The sequence below is a fragment of the Ochotona curzoniae genome, unplaced genomic scaffold, assembly GCF_017591425.1.
Source record: "Ochotona curzoniae isolate NIBS_2020 unplaced genomic scaffold, NIBS_Ocur_1.0 patch83, whole genome shotgun sequence".
NCBI lineage: Eukaryota > Metazoa > Chordata > Mammalia > Lagomorpha > Ochotonidae > Ochotona > Ochotona curzoniae.
This window is the reverse complement of record NW_024467065.1, coordinates 23,037-48,887: the sequence shown is the minus strand read 5'-3', so window position 1 is coordinate 48,887 and position 25,851 is coordinate 23,037. Positions and strand designations below refer to the sequence as shown.

The window sequence follows — 25,851 nt, the reverse complement described above, 5'->3', positions numbered from 1 at the left end:
AACCAGACCCACAATCCAACCCACACACCTGACAGTGAGCGCTACTCTATGTGTAGCCATAACTGCCTAACTCCTGGTTCTCATGCTCACCAGACAGAGTGGCATCCCAGGAGGGAGGTGCCCACTGTTTCCCTCCTGGGCCCACTCCCACTCATGGATCATGTACTGTCCAGATGGTTCAGCAGTTTGGCTAGAAAGAATTAGCACCCCATGTTAGCATCTGCTAGCTCATGCTGCAGAAGAGCCCAGCCAACCCACATCCATTCTGACCTATGCTTGCAACAATAGGAACAGTCAACTCAGCCTGGATTTTCCCTGGTCCAACTCTCATGAGGCCAACATGTGTTGTAGCACTGCTGCATCTGGTCTGCTGCCATCCCAACGGACACTCTCCAGTGGAAGTTGTGATCCAGCAGGGGAGCCAGTAGGGAGTGGTGATCCAGCAGGGGAGGCTTCAACATCCCCCTAATAGTTGCCCCCTCCGTACCTTCCCAGGTCTTGTGTGTGCTGGTTGGGTGCCATGGCCTGATCTGGCATGGCCTGCCTCACCTCAGCTTTTGCCAGTGAATGCTGTTGTCTATCTGGCTCAGCCCACCACCAATTCCAGCTGATACTGGTAGGTAAAGCCAAGTCCAGCCCAAAGACACCCAGTCCAAACCCTCATGTGTACTGATGTGTGTTGTTACCAAACCCAACCAGACCCACACTCCATTCTGGTGCTTAGATTCATTAGTGGGTGATGTGACTGGCCCTGCCTGGTTTGCCCCTGACCTGCGCCATAGGTATGCCAGTGGTACCATTCCTTGGCTCTTTCTGGGTTACTCCCTACCATGGCTTTGCACTCACGTGCATGGACTAAGTCCCAACTGAGGTATTTTCCAGGATTCCCATCAGAACCTCTCTCATTGCCAGATCTCGCACACACGGGTGGTTCCATGAGCCAGCTCTACTCAGTTCAGCTCCTGACCTAGCAGGAATAATGGCCTTTCCTGACAGGCTTTCAATCCATTCTGGTTAGTGTTGTTGGGTACTACATCCCAGTCTAGCCTGGTGCACACACAGACACAGCTCACATTTGGCTCAGCAGGGGCAAAGCCTAGCCTAGCTTGTCCTACACCTATTCTGGTCCTCACAAGCACCAGTGGGTGCTGGGTCTCACCAGCCCAGCACACCCAGCCCCAGTTCACACTTGTGCCAAGGTATGCTGCAGCCATATCCAGACCAGAACAAGGCTCCCATTCCAGTCCTATGCCTATCAGTAGAAACCCCAACCCAGCCAGGACGTACCAATCAGGTGTGTTCCCAACTGTAGATCTTGCACCTGGCAGTGGTTGCTCCGACCCAGCTTGGCCAAATTCCTCACCTGTCATGACCTTCGTGTTTAGATGCTGTAGCCTGACCTAAGCAGCCTACCCCGATTCCTTCCACTCACTGGCAGGTGCTGGAACCTTGCCTTGCTCTGTCTGTTCCCCTCCAAGTCTCATGCCATCTGGTATTTGTGAGATATATGCCAGTGAGGTAAGGTTGGCTTGGCCCTGCATATTTGCCCCCCTACAAAGCCAACCCACACATCAGCCAACAGTTGGAGTTACCCTGCTCAGGCTGTCCAACACTCACGGCTGAAACACTTGCTCATCAGCAAGAGCTGTGTCCCTAAATAGGTTCTCCAAATTCTCATGTTACCCTACTCAGTCCACTACTGACCCAGATTTCACATGCTCCAGCAGGTGCTAGGTTCTTGCCCAGCATAGCCTACCAGTGTATCTTGGCATGAGCTGGAGGATGTGACGGCCCAGCCCACATCACACCCTGTGGCAGAATGGACATGCAGGTGCTGCAGCCTGGACCTGCCCATGCTGTCACCAGCCCCAGCACCCATGAGTGTCGGTGGGTTCCATAGTTGTTCCTAGTTCAGCCCATCTCCACCCCAACTCATGAATTAATCAGCAGGACTTGTATTTCCACAGGGCTGGGCCCATATATCCCCTGTAGAATCTATACCCAAACCTGTTTCTCTCACATGAAGGTTAGTGTCATGACCCTTCCTAATGTGACCTGTTCCCTCTTCTGTCAGGTACTGGGATCCAACCCTGCCAGACAGGCCCTCAGCCATAGCTTTTGTGTGGACTGGCATGTGGTAGTCAGCAATGTTCTGTGCTAACAGTCCATCTCAGGACTCCCATGTGGGCTGGTGAAATCAATCCTACCCAAACAGATCTTAGCGACTCTCCCCATCCAAACAGCCAGGTCTCAGTCCCCACAGTTGCCTGCAACTTCAGTAAACCTGTAGGTGGGAGTCACATAGGATTTATTACTCAGCTACACACACATTGGCCTTATCCATGGATGTCCCTAGGCAGCAATATTATATCCCAAACACCCTAAAGCTTGCCACTGGGCAGCCCACAGGCAGAGCCCGCATGGCAGTGGCCATGGCCTGAGTCTCAAGCATTGGGTCCGAGCTGGCTCAGCTACCACCATAGCTATGCTGCTAAAGGCTACTTTCACCCAAGCTCTGTGGCAAACTCTTCATGTTAATGTCTTGGGTTTCTTACTGACTCAAATTAGAGCATATTCAGATAGACTGGAATACATGGGTAGTTTTTCACAAGAAATTTGAAATCTTAACACACCCTGCTCAAAATACACATTTCCCAAGAACACTTCAGTAGGCTGTTTTTTACATTCTAAAATTTAGTGCTACCTTTGGTGGGGTCTGTGATTTGAGTGTTGATGACACAAAGTGTGAAAAGAACAGCTCCCCTGTTGGCAATGCCCTGAGCTACCAGCTGTATGTCAAGTCCTGGCAGATATCTCTCCAACCACCTCAATGCATTTTCATCCCCCCTTTCCCATGGACACCTGACCACCCAGTTGAGAATTCTATTTATTGAGGCACAGTTGTTTGCTCCTGCGATTTGTTTTTTTACAACCAATGTGAGCATGGCAGTTGATGTTGCTAATAATGCAATTCATGCCATCTCAGCCGCCCCCATTGACCATATGGCTGGAAGAGCTCAAGAATGTTTGTACTAATATTGTAAAGCATGCTTTTAGACTAATCTAGGGTTGTTAAGCCCATGGCTGAAGTGAGGATCTTTAAGGCTTTTTGTTTGTGATCTTCAGGTTTTTCCTTCTGTGATACATTTTCTCCTTTAATTTAATGTGTCACCGATTGATATGTGCTGTCTATTGAGGAATTCCTGACTGCAGGGTCAGAATGGATAATGCCCTGCTTTAAGGTGAAGCAATTTGCAGAATTATCTTTGGAAACACTCATTTGACCATGACATAAAAAGTCTGCGAGAATTTGTGACTGCTTCTGTATAAAGGGGACAGCTTTCTTGCATTATCCATTATGATCTTAAAATTGTAGTGGTCCATCTTATCTTTTTTAAAATCCCGAATCCACACTCCCTTCTCGAGCTCCAAACTTGGCTGGAGCAGGCCTTTGCACTAGCTGTCCTTTCCTCACAAATGGTGCCTCTTACCAGTCCATTACATCAAAATCTCTCCAACAATTATACAATTCAAGTGTTTATACAAAATATAAATTTACATTCATTACAAATTGTTGAAATGTTTCATTTTGTATATTTACTGTTTTTATTCTGTTGCCCTACTTTAAAAACATCATATAAACCTGAGCATTCTGTTTCTGCTCTTAATTTCTATTAATCTTAAATTGATTTGGTTTTCCAAAGTGACATGTTTTTTTTTTCCTGTGTAAATTTTCTGATGTAGAAGAGTGCCAAACTTCTCCCAGATTTTATTAAGTGGATGTGTTTGTAATCCATTAATTTAGTGTTATAATACAAACACACTACAAATACACTGGAATATTTGCCAGAATATTTATTTCTATGTGGTATAAAGTACAAACAATAAGTTTGGGGAATACATACTGTAAACAATTTCTTCCATCTTTATTCGCATTGACTTTCAATTATATATGATCACCAAGGCATCTTGGCTTTCATATATGTCTCACTGGACTACATGGTCATTTATGCTTTCTTCCAGGTTTGGGTATATTGTCCATTATACCATTATGTAGTGCTTTTGTTAAATGTTGCTATTATTACTCACATACAAATCTGGTTTCTGAAGATTACATTCTTTCCCACGTAGTTCTCCCCAGCAAGTTCTCTGAAGTTTACCAAAGTGTTGTTTTCTTCTTTTTTTTCATATACATAGGGTTTCATTCTTAAATGAAGTCTCTCCAGCCTGTTGAGATTTGACTTCTGTTGAAATACTTTCTACTACAGTAATAGGACTGCTACCTTGTGTGTGTTCTCTGATGCACGCTGAGGTGTGATTTCTGGCAAAAGGTTTTCCTACATTCATTACACTCATAAGGTTTCTCTCCCGTGTGAGTTCTCTGGTGGACAGTGAGGTCAGACTTACGGGAGAACGATTTTCTACATTCCTTACACTCATGTGGTTTCTCTCCCGTGTGGATTCTCATATGACTGCTGAGGTATGACTTCCGGCAGAAAGTTTTGCTACATTCATTACATTCATAGGGCTTCTCTCCTGTGTGAATTCTCTGATGTATAGTGAGGTCTGATTTCTGGTAGAAAGATTTCCTGCATTCTTTACATTCATAAGGTTTTTCACCTGTGTGAGTTTTCTGATGTAACATAAGATTTGACTTCTGGTAGAAAGATTTGTCACACTTATTACATCCATAGGGTTTCTCTCCTGTATGTGTTCTCTGATGTCTGATAAGGTTTGACTTTTGGTTGAATGATTTCCCACATCCATTGCACTCATAAGGTTTCTCTCCCGTGTGAGTTCTCTGGTGGACGGTGAGATCTGATTTACGGGAGAAAGACTTCATACATTTACTGCAGTCATAGGGCTTCTCTCCTGTGTGAGTTCTGTGATGCACAATGAGGTCTGACTTCTGGTAAAAAGATTTACTACATTCAATACACTCATAGGGCTTTTCTCCTGTGTGTGTTCGCTGATGACTGCTGAGGTTTGACTTCTGGCAAAAGGTTTTGCTACATTCATTACATTCATATGGTTTCTCTCCCGTGTGAGTTCTCTGATGCACAGTGAGGTCTGACTTACGATAGAATGATTTCCTACAGTCGTTACATTTATGGGGCTTCTCTCTTGTTCTATGTTGTAAAACAAGGTCAGAAATCTGGAAGAAGTATTTCATATATTTGTTACAACCGCTGCATTTGTCTTCTGTATCAGTTCTGTGGTTTGATTTCAAATGAAAAGATATTCTAAACTCATTAGATATATATGGCTTCTGAGGTGTGTGTGTTCCCTGATGGCTTGTAATGGGTGCTTTCAGAATCAAGGGTCCCTCAGTGCATTTACTGGATTTCTCCCCTATATATATTTTCTGATGATCAGTGAGTTTAGGCTTTATATAGGTATTTCCACACATGCCATGTTCAAAAGCTTTCCCTTCCACCTGAGTTGTCTCTTGTATGATGAAAGCTGACTTACCAGAAGTTTTTCCATATTTCTTATATTTATATGAGGTCTCTTCCCTATGAAGCCTCCTGGGGATAAAAAACATTGCCTCTGTGCTGAAAGTTCTCACTTGTCCTCTAAATTCACACTCACAATGCTTATTTTGATGCTTACCAATATACTCAGGACATCTGAAAAAAATTTCAGTTCTGTCATGGTTATCAGATTTCTCTCGACCATGCATCTTTCCAGCATCACTAGAGATATTCTTATTTTGACACATAATTAACTCTTTATTCTCATTGTCCAAGTAGTTTTCATTATTTATAATCAGTTCAGAAATGTGGCTTGAATTAAAATTGAATGGTTTTCCAAATTCAAGTCTCTGCTTGGTTGTAGATTTGCTATTAGTCATTACAACCGTCCACAAGTGTCTATCTTGATTTTCCTGGATGGTCTCAATTACATGATCCACATTCTGGACATCTAAAATAAGAAAATATCACAGTCATAAATGAAATCCAACTACTTTCTTACAGAATGCTCATGTATGCAAACTTTCTTCTCACGCTAGAAGCTAGAAACTTTTGAATAAACACTGATTTCTTCCTATAAACTAAAGAAAAAATTACGCTTCATATTTTTTCCAATGCTGAATCATATTTTTCTCGCCTTCAATTTCTTCTTTTACCATTGTTACAAAAGTAAAACTATTTTAATAATCAAGGAGAATTAAGATGGCAGCAAAGGATACAGACATGTTCAAGATGACAGAGAACCATCAGACAGGGTAAAGAACAGAGAGCAGATTACAGAAAAAGATAGGGGTCAGGCAGTCAACAGGGAGGTACCTGGAGACCCCCTGGACACAGGGAAGAGGCAAGAATGGCACATCTCACTAACAAAGATCAGAGGAAACTGAGAACGAAAGGATGGAAAAAGATATTCCAAGCAAATGCTAAGGAAAATCATGCGGGTGTAACCATTGTTTTATCAGATAATATAAACTTTGATGTGAAAAACGTTCAAAGAGCTGAAGGAAAACACCATATAATGATCAAAAGATACATTCAGCAAGAAGAGATCACCGTAATAAATATATATGCACCCAAAGCCAAGACATCTACCTACATACAACAAATATTAATGGACTTAAAAGGAGAAATACACTCCAATAATCATAATGGGTAACCTTAATATCCATTAACATCAATGGACAGATCAAAAAAACAGAAACTCAGCAAAGAAACAACAGAACTCACCCAAACTCTAGAGCAAATGGACTTAGTTGATATCTACCGAACCTTTCATCCTACAGACAGAGAATACACTTTTTTTTTTAATCAGCGCATGAAACCTTCTCCAGAATTGAACATCATAGGGAACATAACAAAAACAAGCCGCATGAAAAAAAAATTATAACATGCTTCTTCTCAAACCATTCACAGAGTGAAGTTAAAGACCAAGAAGCCAAAACACCCAAGAAGACTTGTAAACACATGTAGACTGAATAATATGCTACTAAATGAGCAATCGAATAGAGGAAATCAAAGGGGAAATTTAAAAATTACTTCAAACAAATGAAGGCATCAACACAACATATCAAAACTTATGGGACACAATCAAAGCAGTGTTAAGAGGAAAATTCATCTCAATCAATGCTTATGTTAAGAAACTAGAAAAGAATCAAGAAAAGAATCAAGCTGAAGGAACTAGAAAAACAACAGCAAAGCAACCCCAAGATTAGTAGGAAAAAAGTAATATTCCACATAAGGGAGGAAATAAACAGAGACCAAGAGAACTGTACATATGATCAATGAACCAAAGAGATGGTTCTTTGAGAAAATCAACAAAATCAACTGCCCACTAGCCCAACTAATCAAAAGAGGAGGGAGAAGACACTCATCATTAGCCTCAAAGATGAAAAAGCAAACGTAACAACAGATACCTCAGACTTACAGAGAATTATTAGGAGACCTACATGAGCTGGATAGATTTTTGGACACATACAATCCACCAAAACTGAAATGAATCAATTAACAATCTAAATGGACCTATAACATGGATTGAGATTGAATAACTAATTAAAGCGATCCCAACAAAGAAAAGTCCTGGACCAGATGGCTTCAATGCTGAATTCTACCAAATGTTTCAAAAGGATCTTTTTTTTTTTTTTGGAAGATTTATTTATTTTTATTACAAAGTCACATATGCAGAGAGGAGGAGAGACAGAGAGGAAGATCTTCCATCCGATGATTCACTCCCTAAGTGAGCGCTACAGCCAACGCTATGCCGATCCGAAGCCAGGATCCAGGAACTTCTTCCAGGTCTCCCACATGGGTAGCAGGGTCCCAAAGCTTTGGTCCGTCCTCGACTGCTTTCCCAGACCACAAGCAGGGAGCTGGATGGGAAGTGGAGCTGCTGGGATTAGAATTGGCGCCCATATGGGATCCCAGGCGCAATCAAGGCGAGGACTTTAGCCGCTTGGCCACACTGCTGGGCCCCATTTCAAGAGGAACTTACACCAACCCTCCACAAGCTTTTCAAAAAACTAGAAAGAGGAGCAATTCTCCCAAACTCTATGAAGCCAGTATCACCTTAATACCAAAGCCAGATAGAGAAACAACAGAAAAAGAGAACTATAGACCAATATCCTTGATGAACATAGATGCAAAGATCCTCAACAAAATATTAGCCAACAGGATCCAACAACACATCAGGCAGATCATTCACCTGGACCAGGTGGGATTCATCCCAGGCATGCAGGGATGGTTTAACATTTGCAAATCAATAAATGTGATACATCACATGAATAAATTGAAAAATAAAAACCATATGATTATTCCGTAGATACAGAGAAAGCATTTGATAAAACCCAACACCACTTCATGCTGAAAACCTTAACCAAGATAGGCATATAAGGAATATTCTACAACACAATCAGGATAGGCATAGAAGGAAAATTCTACTACACAATCAAAGCAGTTTACAAAAAACTCAATGCCAGCATTATTCTAAATGGGGAAAGATTGGAAGACTTTCCACTAAAATCTGGAACTAGACAGGGATGTCCACTGTCACCATTACTCTTCAATATAGTATTGGAAATTCTTGCCAGAACTATTATGCAAGAAAAAGGAATTAAAGGAATCCAAATTGGAAATGAGGAACTGAAATTATCTCTACCTGCAGATAACATGATTCTCCACATAGGAGAACCAAAAGATTCAGTCAAGGGACTACAGATATCCATAAGAGACTTTGGCAGGGTAGCAGGATACAAAATTAATGAACACAAATTGATGGCACTAGTGTACACAAATAATTCCATGGCTGAGAAAGAAATTGTAAATACAGTCCCTTTTAAAATAGCAGAGAGGAATCTTAAATACCTATGTATTAAGCTAGAGAGGTTATGTGGAAGACCTCTATGGTGAAAATTATAAAACATTTTAAAAAGGAAGAAGATACCGAAAAATGGAGAAACTTACAATGTTCCTGGACTGGCAGGATAAATATATTCAAAACGTCCATATTACCAAAAGCAATATACAGGTTCAATGCAATCCCAATCAAAATCCCAACAACATTCTTCTCATAAATAGAAAAGGTGATGCAAAATTTCATCTGGAAACACATATGACCAGGAATGGCCAAAGCTATCCTGAAGAGTAAAAATCAAGGTGGAAGAATCACAAATTCAGACCTCAAGACATAACTACAGAGCAGTGGTTATCAAAACAATCTGGTACTGGTACAGAAACAGAGAGGAAGATCAATGGAACAGAATAGAAACACTAGAAGGGAACCCATACATGTATAGCCAACTCATCTTTGACAAGAAAACTGAAAACAATCCAGGGAAGAATCCTAGTCTATTCAACAAATGCTATTGGGACAACAGGATCGCAGCTTGCTGAATAAAGAAACAATACCCACACCTGTCAGAGTATACAAAAATCAGCTCTAAATAGGTCAAGAACCCAATTCTACACCCAGAAACCATCAAACTAGTAAAGGAGAGAACAGGAAGCACTCTTCAACAAATACAAACAGGGAAAGACTTCTTAGAAAGACACCAAAAGCACAGGCAGTCAAAGCCGAAATGAACAAATGGGAGTATATTAAACGAAAAAGCTTCTGTACAGCAAAGAAAATAATTAACAAAGTGAAGAAGAAACCAACACAATGAGAGAAAATTTTTGCAACACAAGTGATATAGGACTAATATCCAGGATTTAAAAAGAGCTTCAGAAACTCAGGGACAGTAAAAAAAAAAAAAAAAAAAAAAAAAAAAAAAAACCCTGTGAAAAAAATGGGCAAAGGAAATTAACATTTCTCGAAAGAACAAAAACAAATGGCTAACACGCATATGAAAAGATGCTCAGGCTCCCTAATTATCAGAGATACAAATGAAAACCACATTGAGGTACCACCTAACTCCAGTCAGATTGGCCTACATTCAGAACTCAACTAACAACACTTCTGGCATGGATGTAGGGAGAAAGGTACCCTCATTCACTGCTGGTGGCTAGTACAATCACTATGGAAATCAGTATGGAGAGTGCTTAGAGAATTGCAAATAAACCTGCCAGCTATCCCACTCCTAGGAATATACCCAAAAGAAATTAAAACTACATATGAGAAGGGGATCTGTAATCCTATATTTACAGCAGCACAATCTACAATAGCAAAGACATGGAAACAACCCAGATGCCCATCCAAAGAGGAGTGGCTAAAGAAACTGTGGTACATCTACTCCATGGAACATTATTCAAGTCATTAAGAAGAATGAAATTATGCCATTTACAATTAGGTGGTTCCAACTAGAGACCATTATGCTCAGTGAAATAAGTCAATCACAAAAAGAGAAATACCATATGTTTTCTCTAATATAAGGAATCCATCATGCAAATTGGAATGTATAGTGGTGGAGTAATGGAGACTACCATATCCAGAAATGAAGACACAATGTTACATGTATCTCTGTTTCCACACAGAAGATGGACTACCAACGAAGGTGATGGATATATCTGGGCAATGGGATGATGTCTGACATTTTCTGCACCAGCAATGTCGGGGCACACTTACATAGCACACTGATGGAATTTTAACTCCTTATGAAGAGTTGTGACATTATGGGAAAAATCAATCAGGGGTGGAAAATGTGGGGAGGGAAATCCCAGACTACACAGAATTATACCATAAATTTCAAATTAAAAAAGGTAAGTATACACTGGGGAGGTGGGAAAAAAGAAATTGCATACTTAAGAAAGTTAGTGACACTCAAAAAAAAAAAACACGAAAGTTAAAATATTTACTTACTGCCTAACTGCAGGTTTATATTATCTGCTCTACATGTGTTTCATTTTAACTGCTGTTTTTCTATACTCTGTTAAATAATTGTGGAACTTTTATACTTTCTAAAAATTCTCAAGCTTTGATGTAAAAAAGAGGAATGGTTGTTAGCATCTACGATGCTTTACAAATGAAAAAATTCTCCTCATCGTAGCTAAGGACTTTGTTCAAATTCCTACGTTAACCAATAAACTCTGCTTCTTAGGAACACAGCAGTACAGGAAACTGTCATCTTCCCCTTGGGCAAAAATTCCCTGCCAGTCTAAAGGATTTGTTTTCATAATCCAGGATGTCACCATCATACATAAAAAATCTTTTTCTGGCTTGTATAAAAGTCAACACCCATGAGATTTTTATTTGTTTTCCTTTTATCAAACCTTTCTTGACAATTCATTTCTAGCAGTTTTTGTTTATAAAAAGCTTCAATTATCACTGACTTTCAGAGAAAGTGGAATCTCTTATGCAGTCCTCATTTTCTTTGTCGTTTTATAATGATTTTTCAATAAGTCAAAAATAACAACATAAAACTCTGCTCTGAAACATAAATTGGAACCCTTCCAAATAAATCCTTGGTTCTCGTGAGTCTGAGAACGAATGTCCTGTGGCTTTCCTCCCAGGTCCAGGACCTGCTGGGAACCTGGGATAGAAAAAAGCACCTATTATGTTCTGTTTTTCCTGACTTTCCTAACCCATATGAAGTGACTGACCTGGGGGGCTCTGGTCTGGGGGTTCTTCCATCCATAATTCAACTTCTGGCTCCAATTTGAAGATCACCTCGGGTTTGGGGATGCACTGCCCTGTTAATGGGAAATCATGTAAGACACTGCTTCTGCTGAATCCTTACTAGCTTCATTCATTTCTGATGTCATATTATGCACAGCTCATATCTTGATCTGCTTCTCCATCATTTGATAGTACTTCCCCTTGTGGTTTTGGTTTTCAATATCCACCTGAAAATTGTATTTCCAAGTTGCATCTCCAAAACAAATGTATACTCATTATTGTTAACCACATCCAATCATATTTTTTGGGGGAAAACAGTCATCTCTAAACTAAGGTAGCCCAAAATTAACAAGCAGTCTTCTGCCTTTCCTTAGAGGGCATTTCCTAAAATAAAATATTCCACCTTTTCTTCTTTCCTAGAAAATACTTGAGGTTTCTATTCCACAATTATAGGCATTTGTTATTCTCTCAAACTAATTTAAGCCCTTTGAAAGGAAACATGTTTCTCTGACTGTTGTCACCCCAGTAATTTCAAAAGCACTAGCAAGTACAAGCTGCACAATTAACAAGCACTAATTTTTAAATAATTAATTAATTAATTAGGAAATTTAATTTAAAAATTGAAGCTAATTAAAGAATAAACAACTGGGAGAAAGCAGGTTATCAGACTGGAGGAAAAAAGGCAAGAGTATTTCTAAAAAAAGTACTGGGTCAAGTGAGAGTCTAAGCGTGATAGAGCAATTCAAGTTTTCAAAGCAAATACTCAACAAAAAAAAGGCAAGGAGCTTGGTTTCCACGTGAGAGCCATCCTTGGAGGCTGTTGAAGGCACATATCTGATGCACGAGACCAGCTGTCTTCGGGTGTGGCACCTGGAGGGAGAGATGACTGAGAACAACTCAACACGGCCAGTATTGGCTGGGATCTACTCTTCCCATTCTCCTGGTCCATTCTGCAGACTGACCTGGGTGCCTCTGGTTTAAGGTCTCTACCACCCAGGGCTCTTCTCCTTGCTCCAGCTTCAATATCATCTCAGGTTTAGGAATGCAGTGCCCTGTTAATGGGAAATAACGGAGGGCTTTTTCCAAACGACTAACTTGGGTACTTTGAAGAATGACAATATCATGGCTTCCAGGGAACCAACAGCACTTCTTCATTTGAGAGGAGTGAATATCAAAATTCCTCAGTGCCTGGAACTGTAAACCTAACTGGCATTAAACTTCATAGGCATTCATATAGTTATTAACACAGTGGATCCTGGGAATACTGAGACTTTTACTCACCCAGAGATACCAGGCAGTTATATGTCTCCAGCATCACATCCCTGTAGAGGGTTTTTTGAGTATCATCCAGGTCTTGCCATTCTTCCCAGGTAAAGTCAACAGCCACATCCTCAAATGACACCAAGCCCTGCAACGGCATATTTCTCCTCAACTCATTATCCCGGGGATTCAGAAGAACATCAAACATCAGACTTCATTCCTAAATGTATCTCTGCAAAGTCAGACATACAGAGAGGAGAGACAGAGAAAGACCTTCTGCCCATTGATCTACTTCCCAAGCAACCGCAACAACTGGAACTGAGCCCACCCGAACCCAGGAAGCAGGAGCCTCCTCCTCTGGGTCTCCCATCTGGGTGGCAGGGTACCAATGCCTTGGGCCATCCCTGACTGCTTTCCCAGGCCACAAGCAGGAAGCTGGGTGAAAAGGGGGACCACCAGGATTAAAACCGGTGCCCATATGGGATCCTGGCATATTCAAGGTGAGGATTTTAGCTGCTGGGCTACCATGCTGGGCCCAATTCCTAGGTATATCTTATATATCTATAAAAAAGTGTACTTTGTACCCTATATATTTGAAAAAGGTCACATTAGAAATATACTGATATTTATCAATCACTAAAACTATCGCAGTATTTCCATTATAGACATGGAAATAGACTTGTTGCTTAGCATAAGCATGATAAATAAGCATAATAAAAGTTTTCTTCCTCCACAGAGACTATGATCTAGCATAAAGGTATTAAATACCTGAAATACACACGTGAAATAACATGCTAGACAAAATTAGATGCAAGTTAAATATAAATCAGGGGCCCGGCATGGTAGCCTATTGGCTAAAGTCCTTGCCTTGCATGTGCCAGGACCCCAGGTGGGCAAGAATTCCTTTTTTTTGTTTTAATTAACCTTACTTGCTTAGGGTAGAAGGGGTCAAGGGTTACAGGAAAGTGGGTAAGACCATTGTTTCCACACTAATATCATCATTTTTCCCCCTGTATCTGGGGTCAGGGGAGAAACAAAGGAAGAAGCCCCACCCAGCCTCCCACCCATCCCAGGTCCCTGATGTGAGGCATGCTCCAAGGGTCCTGCTCAAGCAGTTTTGATAGTTCAACAGTTCTGAATTGCTGCCAATCTTGCCGTTCCAATCACGATGAAATCTATTCAGAATCCACTGGCTGACATAGTCTCTTCATGGTTGGGGTTCTGAGATCAGCAGTTCAGTTGGAGGGATCTCCAAAGAAACTTCGTCTGAGGTGATTCCAGACCTGATTCTTGTGTGTTTGCTAGTACAGGGTCCGGTACAGTCCATCACCCCAATCAGCTTATAAAGATACTGATCATTGCAACTGATGAATCAGTTCTGTTTCCAGCCCTGTCTTGCACATGAACCAATGGGTGTTGTAGTCCAGCTCAATCCTCTCCACTTCATACTCGGCCCTCACACAAACCAGTGGGAGCTGCAGCCTATTTGGGGCGACTCTCCATAACCCTCACCAGGCTTGCCCCCTACCCTGATTCCCATGCTTGCCACTATGTACCAGACCTGTTCAATCTCCTCCCACATCCTATTTATCTCTCGTACATGTCAACGGGCATTGAAGCTTAATTCAACCCAACCAACCCTACTATCCAGCCCACATACATGCTGGCAGGTGCCTTTCTGACTAGCCACCCCAGTCCCTGTCCTGATTTTCGTGCTCTCCAGTGGGAGTGGTATCCCAAACGGGAGGAGCCCACAATTTCCCTACTGGGCCACTCCAACTTGCAGATTACGTACTCTCCAGGTGGTTCTAGAGTTGAATCTGACAGATTAGAGTCTCCAGTGCCAACCTCTGCCAGCTGATGCTGTGGCTAAGCCAAACCAACCCCCACCCACTCTAATATTTGCTTGCACCAGTTGGAATAGTCAGCCCAACCTGGCTTTTCCCTGATCTAGCTCACATGAGGCCCACAGGTGTTGTAGCCTTCCTGGTCTGGTCTGCCCCCATCCCAACTCATGCTCTCCAGTTGAGTGGTTGTCCAGCAGTGGAGCCCACTTTCCCCCTGCCGGCCCCGCCCCCTCCCTTCCTGGTTCTCACCTGTGCTGTTTGGGTGCTGCAACCACACCTGGTACGGCTCACCCCACCCTGGCATTCCATAATATGCAGGTTTGTTTCGTGACCGAACCAGCCTGACCCACACTCTATGCTGCTGCTTGGATTTGCCAGTGGATGAAGTGAACTGGTTCAGCCTGGTCTGCCCCTGACCTATGCCATGTGTATGATGGTGGGTATCTTTCTCTGGCCTGGTCTGGGTTGCTCCCTATCATGGTTTTTGCGCTCACCTGTAGGGACTGTGTTCCAAAAGAGGAGCTGCCCAATCTCCTCTATCAGAACCTCTCTCTATGCCAAATTTTGCACATACTGGTGGTTCTATGGGTCAGCCCTCATTGCTGGCCTTCAATCCATTCCAGGTCTTGATATTGGATGTTTCAGCCCAACCAAGACTTATCCATACCCAGATACTGCTCACACATGGCTCAGTAGGGACAGAGACCCAGCTTACTCTGTCCTATATCTATCCAGGTTTTCCAGAGCACAAGATGGTGCTGGCATTTAATCCAGCTAGGTGTACCCAGCCTCAGTTCACAGTTGTGCAGTTGTGCCAAGGGAGATTGCAGCCATATCCAGACCAGAACACAGCCCCCACTCCGGCCCCCGCACTCTCCCATGGAAACCTCAACCCAGCAAGGGTGTACTCTCACAGCTCCCCAACCGAGTCTATTCCCAGCCCTAGATTACATGTGTGCCAGTGGTTATTCTGACCCAATTGGCTAAGACCCCCACCTGTCTCAACCTTTGCCTTCAATGCTGTGGCCTAGTATCCTTGTCTCATGCAGACCATTCCATGTAAGAGCCTAGTTCTGCATGACCTGTGCTCCATTCTGAAATCTATTCTTTATTGTGAGCTGGGGTTTACTTGGTCCTGCCTGGCCTGTCCCCTTCCAGTTGCAGCTCTGCCCACCCCACATCCTATTTTAGGATGCACCTTTGGGTGCTGCTGTCTTGACCTGCCCAGATTGCCATTGGTTCTTTTAACCCATAAGTGATGGCAGGTGCCATGGTCACACCTAGCTCAGCCCATCACCACCCCAGCTCATGAGCTAACCTGAGGGACTTGTATTTCCACAGGGTTGGGCCCACACTTCCCCCACAGAATCTATCCCTAGACCTGGTTCTCTCACGTGCTGGTTAGTGTCTTGACCTGCCAAGTGTGACCAGTCCACTATTCCACCACTCAGTCAGGTACTGGTACCTAGCCCTGCCAGATAGGCCCCCATCCATAGCTTTGGTGTGGACTGGTGTATGGCAGTCAGTGATGCTCTATGCTAACAGCCCATCTCAGGATTCTCATTTGGGCTAGTGAATCAGTCTGGCCCTAATAGATCTTATGGACACTCCCCTCCAAACCATCAGGTCTCAGTCTCCATGCTTGCCTGAAAGTTTCATGACCCCATTACTGGGAATCACCTAGAATTCATCTCTCACCTACACTAACACTGGCCTTATTCATGGGTGTCCCTAGGCAGCAATTACATATCCTAAAAACCCCAGAGTTCACCACCAGGCAGCCAGCAGGCAGACCCTGGCACCAAAGCCATGGACTTGGTCACTGCCTTTCTGCAGTGGCTTTGGCCTGAGTCCCCAGCATTGGGTCTGGCCCAGCAGAGGCACCCCGCCACCCCCCCCCCGCCGCCACCCACAGCTGCCACATTATCGGGAGCTGCTTGGGCAACAGTTCTAATCGCTGTAACCTGCTTCCCATCCAGCTCCTTGCTTGTGGCCTGGGGAAGCAATCGAGGACGACCCAAAGCTTTGGGACCCTGCACCCATGTGGGAGTCCTGGAAGAAGCTCCTAGCTTCAGATTGGCTCAGCTCTGGCCATTATGGCCACATGGGGAGTGAATCAGTAGACAGAAGATCATTGTCTCTCCTCCTCTCTGTATATGTGTCTTTCCAATAAAAATAAATCTTTATATATATATATATAATCAGGGTAGCAAATAAAAAAGTACCGTAAGGTTTTGCTTTACTGAAATGCCAAATATGTAGATATTCTACCAGAATGTGTTGTCATGAAGGAGACAATAAATGTATGGTTGCAAAAGAATAAGAACATAGGTTACATCAACAGAAATATATTATGTCTAGGCTGTGAAGAGAGATAAAGGCAGTAAACTTGTTCAAAAAACTGATTATCTAGTCATTCATATTTAAATTACTTCATCAGATTTGTATTGTCACAGTAGCTTCCTGGAAAGATCATGAGGAAGGGCTTGTCACAGGAGAGTGACAAGGAAATAAACAATGTAGGACATGACCATCTGCATCAGGATGCAGAACAATACAGAATAGAAAAGCAATCTTAAAGAGGGAAGAAGAATCAGAAGTGTCATAATTAGGTAACAATCTTCTGTGCATTGGGCAAGAACGGGAGCACTGGCACAGGTGTGTCTGCATCAGAGACTGATGCTGTGAACTGGAAATGGACAAAAGGATAAAAACACGAGCATAATATAATGAGGCAGAATTTGGTCAAGCTATGTTCGAAGTTCTATGGGTCAAATATGCATATATGGAGATACCTACCTGAACAATGGACTTAGGACCTATACTTAGGAAGGAACGATGAGATAGACAAAGATGTGGAATGCAGCAGATTTCAGGGCTAACCAAAATGATAAATATATAAAATGACTCAAAGACAAGCTAAGACTTGAATTAAAAGCATGGGCCCAATGCTGTGGCATAGCACGTTAAGCCTCTGCAGTGCTGACATACAATGCTGGCACTGGTGTGAGTTCCAGCTGCTCCACCTCCAATCCAGCTTCCTGCTAATAGGCTGGGAAAAGCACCCAAAGATGGCTGAGGTTCTTGGGTCTCTGCATGCTCAGAGCATGCTCTGCTCCCTCTTCTGAGGGAGACCCAGAAGAAGCTTTGTTCCTGGCTTTGGACTAGACTAGCTCTAGCTATTGTGGCCAGTTAGGGTATAAAACAAGCAGATGAAACATCTCTTTGTGTCTCTCCATCTTTATAAATCTACCTTTCAAATAAAAAAATCTTTAAAAAGAGACAGCATTTTCTTCCTTCATTTAAATCTACTAACCGTATTAAATTTGGTTCCCACACACATGATTTCATTAAACATCATTTACTTCCATAAGGATCCACCTCTGGGCCCTAGCATGATAGCTTATTGGCTAAAATCCTCACCTTGCATACGCTGGGATCCCATATGGGTGCCGATTAGTGTCCTGGTTGCCTCAATTCCCATTTAGTTCCCTACGTGTGGCCCGGGAAAGCAGTCAAGAATGGCCCAAAGCATTGGGACCCTGCACCCGCGTGGGACACCTGGAAGAAGCTCCTGGCTCCTGGCTTCAGATAAGCTTAGCTGCCAACTCTTGTGGCTGCTTGAAGAGTGAATTAACAGATGGAAGATCTTTCTCTCTGTATATCTGCCTTTCAAAAAAAAAAAAAAACTAAAAACCAAAAGCCACCTCTGATTAAATTCATACGGGAGTTGAGCAAGGTTTCATATAAATTCTGTGATGCTTTTTAATGCAGAAGGATTAAATATCCTATTGCAGTGGAGCTTACATACGCAGATCTGTAGTCTTGCACTGGCTTTGCTTTCATTGGTGACTTGTAAGCAGAACTGACACATGTCCCACCTGAAAAGAAGCTGTAATGATCACATATATAACATAATGTTTCCCCTCCAAGATGAAGTCAGACAATGTTAAAGACAAAAGATTCTGTCTCTAACTGGTAAAATGATCAACCTCAGGACAAAACAAAATAGCAGTGAGATTAACAAGAACTCAAGGAGAGTAGCCTGGTATACTAAATGCCAAGGTATTAAAGGAGTGTAAATAGTAAATTGGCATAAACACAAAATGTCTAAATAGTATCAAATGTCTGAATATGTATTAACAATGTTGCTTAACTACTATCATTCAGTTATAGCAACTGTAACTAGGAAGTACAAATATAACTTGCTAAATCAGATAATTTGTGCATTTCAGACTTAAACCTTTAGGACAGACAAATGCAAAGCAAAATGATAGTTTATCTCAGTTAATGGCCACTACATTTGTTAAAAAATTGTAACAATGTGGAATAATTCATAAAAACAAACAAACCAAAAAATGGCAACTGTGTAAGATGATCCTGCAACCACCTTCCCACAGAGACATCAAGTTGGTAAGAAACCCAGACACAAAATCACATCCTTGCTTTAATATAACAATAACCTAACTCTCTCAGCTCCAGGTAGAACACAGAAAGACTCCATGAATTCCACTGGCAAGCAGAAAGCAGGGTTGGCTTATCTAGATCTATGATTCTAAAACCAGTAATATGCCTGTGATGGGAGAACCAAGTGCTTGAAAGTGCCCTACCTTCCCTACTCAAGGTCATTACCTGCTGATGGATTCCCTTGGGTCTTCCTTAGCCAGTCAGCCAAGGGACTGTCCTACCAACCTCTTCCTAAACCTATGGAAGACAAAACAGGAGTCCAGTTGCTGGGAAGTAGTGTGGTCAATGAAACAAAGGACTTTGCCTCAGAACTCTGCCCATGCCTAACATTTTATATAAAGTTTCAAAGTCGATATTTCTAGGCTACTTCTCACAGAGGGAGCCACTACATGAGGGCTACCACTAAGGGAGAACTGCATTCAGGTGGACACAACTGCTCCCGTTGACTTGAGCAGCAGCCTTGGTCAGGTATAGTGACACAACCCTAAAACTGCACAAAGCTGGTGGTGACAAGAAATTCAGATATGCAGCCTAGAAGTCAGCTTGTGTGGCCAAGGAACTGCTTCTACCATCCAACTTCCCACATAAGGCACAAAGCAGTCAGATTTTTTTCTAAAAGATTTACTTTATTTTTATTTAAAAGAGTAAGAGAGAAAGAACTGCACACATGTACACACACATAAACACACATCTGTTGGTTCACTCTCTAAATGGACACAGTGGCTGGAACTGGATCAGTCCAAAGCCAGGACCCGGAAATGTCTTCCAGGTGTCCCATGTGGGTACAGGGGTCCAAGCACTTGGGGCATCACCCTTGGCTGTTTACCAGGCCACTGTCAGGGAGCTAGATTGAAAGTGGAGCAGCCAAAACTCAACCCATTGCCCAAATGGGATGAATGCACTGCAGGCAGATGCTTAACACTATGCTATAGCATGGGCTCCAGGAGTCAATTTTTTCTTTTTTTAAGAAAGAATGATTTATTTATTTGAAAGATTTCAACAAGAGAGCGACTGAACAAGGAGACATGCACAGTTTTTCTGTCTGCTGTCTATTTTGCAAATAGCAGCAACAGCAAAGGCTGAGCAGGGCCAAAGCCAGACAACTAGGACTTCCTCTGGGTCTCCCATGTGGGTGACAGGGGTGCAAGTACTTGAATCATCTTCCACTGTTTTGCAAGGGGCATTAGCAGGAAGCTGGATTGAAAGAGGAGCAAGGACTCAACCTGGTGTCCACTGGGATGCCAGCATTGCAAGAAGTTTCTTTTTTCTTTCCTTCCTCCCTTTTCTTTTCTTTTTTCTTTCCTTCCTTTCAACTACATTTATTTTATTTTATGACACAGTTTCAAAACCAAAACAACCCCTTCCCAATACCTCCTCCCACACTGAATTCCTCCACATTGTTACAGTAGTACAGATCATAACCAGTCATGATTCCTTCATTGCAGGCATGGACCATGCAGAGAGTCCAGCATCTTATTGTCCAGATAAATTCAACAGTTTCATTGGGAAACCATCCCTGGTCTGAAAGTAGGGCTGGCAGAATATCATCCCCTCCAATGAAAAGCCCCTACACAATTTCAACAACAATTTACAACATCATGAAGTTAATTGACATGGTATTGAGTGACCAGTATGTTAGAAAATGCAAGTTCTTAACCACATCCTGTAACTACTTCATTGACATCTCAATTATAGTTTATACACAACTGGCTGCTATACACCTTAAAATAGTTATATGGTACTATTCAGCTGTCTCGTGTCTATTTTCATTTATATATTTAGCAGCTTAAAGTATTCAAGCATGATTTCTACTGAACTACGTGAAATTTAGGATAGTCCAAACAGGTTTATACCTCAAACAAGCCATATGTTAACAATTGAGGAGCAGAACAGTTTTAGGAGGGGTGTGCAGAGAAATCTTCAATACCTTAGTGAGGAGTAACTAATCTTTGTGTCCTACCTAGTTAGGTATATGGGAGTCCAAACTGACTGCTCAGGAATCAGATTTTAACCACACTACACCGAAGGTGGGGATGTGAGTTTAGAACTTTCCCTCGAAGCCGATGTCAGTCCTACTGCAATGAGACCAAGCACCAGATAACACCCATGTCTAGCCCTGTATGAGCGGCTGGAGCTTCCAGATCTTCACTGCGGTCAGGTAAAGAACTGCACCCTGGTATGACGGATATTTTGGTCTGCATGACTCCTAACCCCACACACATCTGGTGTACATCTGTAAAAGATTCCACAGCCATTTGACTTTGAGATCTAGGAGAATCCAACTTAGTGTCAGCCAGGGTAGCCAGAGGATTGCCTTTTCCACCTTGCCTACAATGTTGGGCACAAAGCAAGAAGCAATTAACTGGAGAGCAGGACACGAATATGACCACAAAAGCATATCTTAAAAACTCAGTGCAGGGCTAGTGAAACCAAGAAGACCCTGAAAGCAGGTATCTGAAAGCCAATGCCAGCAGATACAACCTCTAGTTCTGCTCTATGCCACCAGGTGGGCATGCACGAACTCACCAACTGGACTTACATACTGGCCATGACCACGTGCGTCTGGACGAAACAACTTCAGGTCACAATTCCAGAACAATATGAGCTATGTTCTTAGTCCTGTGAACTGGTTTTGGGATGCCATAGCCTGTGCATGATCTAGATTGTGGTCCTGGAAGCAGTGAATCACTCATTCCTTTCCAAGCCAAATTCCAGAGAGTATAACATGCCGGAGTCCAGCTCCAGCAGAGTTCGGAGCTCGAGAAGGGTGCGTGGAGTCGGCGATAAGAAAAGACACAGACACTGTCACTTGGTGCCCTCTTGCTACAGCTCAAGAAGAAGCTGTCCTTTTTATTTACTCAGACACATCACAAGCCTCTGTGCAAACATTTGATTTACCATCTTTAACTTCAGAACTAAACCAGCATGTACAGATGTTGAATTAATTTTTAATTCATGGTCAACCAACTGCTCTTAAAGATAATTCTGTAGGTTACTATAATCAGTTTCTTTTTTTAAAAAAAAGATTTTCTTTTAATTTTTATTGAAAAGGCGGATATACAGAGAGGAGAGACAGAGAGGAAGATCTTCCGTCCGATGTTTCACTCCCCAAGTGAGTGCAACGGCCGATGCTATGCCAATCCGAAGCCAGGAGCCTCTTTCAGGTCTCCCACGCGGATGCAGGGTCCCAAAGCTTTGGGCCGTCCTCTGCTGCTTTCCCAGGCCACAAGCAGGGAGCTGGATGGGAAGCGGGGCTGCTGGGATACAACCGGCGCCCATATGGGATCCCGGGCGTGCAAGGTGAGGACCTTAACAACTGCACCACCGCGCTGGGCCCTATAATCATTTTCTTTAAAGCAAGCCGTTCTCATTCTTCAGAAGTAGCCATTAGGTGACTGCCAGAACTCCAAGGCCAAAGCACAGATGGATCAGTAAAACATTCCTACTACACTTTATTTTCCTAACTTATCTATCACTTAGTGGGAGAAATACATTAAAAGAGAGAAAACATAAAGATCTAAGACAAAAGTTTCAAACATTAAATCCCCTATGACTGCAGGCTCTACAACCTCAGAAACAATCAAACAACAATCAAAAGTATATCTCTGTGATGTTAATAAAATCGCCCTATATTTCCTCTAGTTAAAAAAAATTATAAAAGCGGCTAAAACAGCTACATTTTTTTTTTTAATGTTTTAAAAAGTTGCAAAGACAGGCTAGCCCTTAGGGTCACAGTAGCTATATTTTTTGCCATAGCAGTTTCAGCTCATACTCCCATCACTTCCATTAGTTTGTAAAATTCTTATCAAGCCATTTCCCAGAAGGCATGCTATATGTCTGGGCCAGATTTCAGGGCAATGGGTAGGCACACAATAAGGTGTCCAGAAACGGCATGGGTTTAATTGTACTCCTGTGCGCAGTTAAAGGCCCACTCACCAAGACATTATCAATAACATTAACTCTCAAGCTCACGTTGGTTGCAAAAGCCATCTCACAGGGGCAAACAATGCCTCAATAGATTACAGAATTCTTAGTGGGGTGGTTGAGTGTCCATGCAAAAGGGGGTGAAACTGTGTCAAGGTGGTCAGAGAGACACAACAGCTGGAAGCTCCCCCAGGCCCTGTCAAGCAGGGGAGCTGTTCTCTTCACACCTTCGTGCCATTCACACCTACTGCAGGGACCCCAGCAATAACAGACAAGGGAATTGCTTGAGGGATAAGGTAGATCAGTGAAAAGATTACACAGATCTGGGGAGACACTGCTGGGAACTACATGTCTCTCCTAGAAGTAAGGAAAGCCACACTACAACTATAACTATGACCCTGCCACGCAGAAGACTCAGACAATCCCCTAAGCCTCCAGCTGGCACTCCTACAACCCCTGAGACCAAGCGTCTCTGTACCCCACCCAATCTCACTAAGATCCACATATCCATACCGAGACCAGGAAGGGAATTACATGCCTCTACTGGCCCTGAATCTGATTACAGCTGAGAAAGATACAATGAAAATACCCTATAGCATTCCGCTGAAAATAAAGCCAAAACAGTATACCAAAATTATAGCTGCAGAAATATATTCAGGATAAAGCCTTTCATTATGAGAGCTACTCTTTAACAGTGACAGAAGGCGAGCAGTTGGTACACCAATTAACATGGTTCTTGAAAATGCCCACATCCAACGTGACCTAACTCCTGATTCCAGCTTCTGCACACACCTCCCAACAGTGTTTTGTGCCTCAACTTCTGACATATATGCCTTCTTAAAGCTATAAGCCAGTTTAGACTATCCTAAAATCTGCCAAGTTCAGTAAAAATTATGCTTCAACACAATAAACTGCTAAATACTAAAATGAAAATAGACACAAGACAACTGAACCCTATAACCATCTCAAGGTAGACAGAAGCCAGCTGTATACAAACTAAAATTGAAATGTCAATGAAGTAGTCACAGGATGTGGTTAAGAACCTGCATTTTCTAACATATCAGTCACTCAATACCATGTCAATTAACCCCATAATGTTGTAAACTGTTGTTGATGTTATGTTATGGCTTTTAATTGGTTGGAACAATATTCTGCCAGCTATGCCTTTAGACCAGAGTTGGTCTCCCCAAGAAACTGTTGAATTGAGCTGGACAATAAGATGCTGGACTCTATGCATGGTACATGCTTGCAATGAAAGAAACAAGACTGGATTTGAACTGCAATACTGCAACAAAGTGGAGTAATCCACCAGGGGTGAGAGCACAGGAAGGGGAAGAGGGAACCTCAGAGCCTATGAAACGATGTTATTAAATAAAATGCAATAACAACAAGAACAAAAAAATTCAGAAAACTTTTCCCCTGCAGACATTGACTTCAGTCTTGGGACTAAACTGCCTCAAACAGATGCACAACCTATTTGGTATCATACTGGAAATCGCCAGTGGAAAAAGGAAAATGTCAAGGTTTGGGGCCAAGGCTATGGTCTTGTCTTCATATTCGCAGGAGCAGTGGTTACCAGTTTGGTGGCTGTGACACAGACATGAGCAAGAGGAAAAGGCGCAATCTGGAGCCTAGTGTGTTAATGACTCTACATGGCTTCCAGGGCCTTTTGATGAACAGGGGCCATTAGTACCTGAGGAAGAAGAAGCTATAATATCTGGAAAGTACGAATCAGGCTCAGAGAGAATTCCAATATGTATTGGGGTTGGAGATCCTTGCTTACAGCCTGAGAGAAGAGCATGGATTACAGCCGTCAGAAACAAAACTAGTAAGAATACAGAAAAAGCCCTTTTTCTTCTATCTGGAGTTTGGTGGTTCCATAATAAATGGCACTGACGTGTAGGAATTCTGCATACAACACCAGTACTAATTATGGCATTTATTGGCTACAGTAGGCCTCGTGTATAAGACCAGAAACCTGGCAGATGATTAGTATTTTCTATGGAAATGTCATAGATCAAAGTCCTATGGGGTCTTCCTGGAATAAAACAAAAGGAAAAATACTACAGTGGTATGAAGTGATTGACACAATAAAGATCCACATAAATTCATCAGATTCTATTATCTGGCATGGAGGAGGAATGGCTGTCCCTTCTCCTTATATTCCAGGATATCCCCATCAAAGTCACACATGGAAATTGGTAAACGCATTATACCCTATGAAAACATGGATTGGGTATGTTTCAAACAATGCTGGTGAGTTTTCAGTATCATTCAAAATAAACTCCACAGTGTATACTCAGGCATGTGTAAGACTGCCCTCTGTACTACTTAAAGGAACTATAAAATGGAACAAAACTATGAGACTTTTGTCATGTGTTCACTGTCCCTTGTTCACCTGTCTTAATAATTCTGTCATGTCAGTTTCTCTCATGAATCTATATACGTGGATTCCTGTCCAACTGAAAAGACATTGGGAAGAATCTCCCTCCCCTCTGATGTTGCAAAACCCTTATTACAAAACTGAAAAGAACAGAAAGATTCATTGGAATGCTGATAACCGCCATCCTGGGATTCACTGCAGTGACTGCCATGGCAGCAGAGCAGGATCACCTTACAGCAACAGGTTCAAACTGCACATTTTGTGGAACAGCAAAAAGACTCAGAACAATTTTGGGTGACTCAACCACACATTGACTCTCACTTACTGGCTGAGGGTGCTGATCTGGAATCTGCCGTTTAGTTACTGGGTGATCAGACACCATCTATCACAAAACAATTATCCCTTAAGTGCGACTGGACTTCACTTCAGTTTGTCTAATACCTGTACCCT

General features: G+C 42.4%; 1 protein-coding gene across 1 annotated transcript in view; it reads right to left on the bottom strand.

The window, feature by feature from the left end:
- Positions 1 to 3,890: 3,890 nt before the first annotated feature.
- Positions 3,891 to 25,851, bottom strand: part of LOC121168272 (zinc finger protein 2 homolog) — a 31,791-nt gene continuing 9,830 nt past the window's right edge. The window contains exons 2-6 of the mRNA XM_040998194.1: positions 12,802 to 12,928; positions 12,483 to 12,572; positions 12,289 to 12,390; positions 11,505 to 11,594; positions 3,891 to 5,925 (exon numbers count right to left, since the gene is read on the bottom strand). Coding sequence (XP_040854128.1) covers positions 4,280 to 5,925; positions 11,505 to 11,594; positions 12,289 to 12,390; positions 12,483 to 12,572; positions 12,802 to 12,928 — 2,055 coding nt within the window. The 3' untranslated portion in view covers positions 3,891 to 4,279. The remainder of the gene's footprint in view (positions 5,926 to 11,504; positions 11,595 to 12,288; positions 12,391 to 12,482; positions 12,573 to 12,801; positions 12,929 to 25,851) is intronic.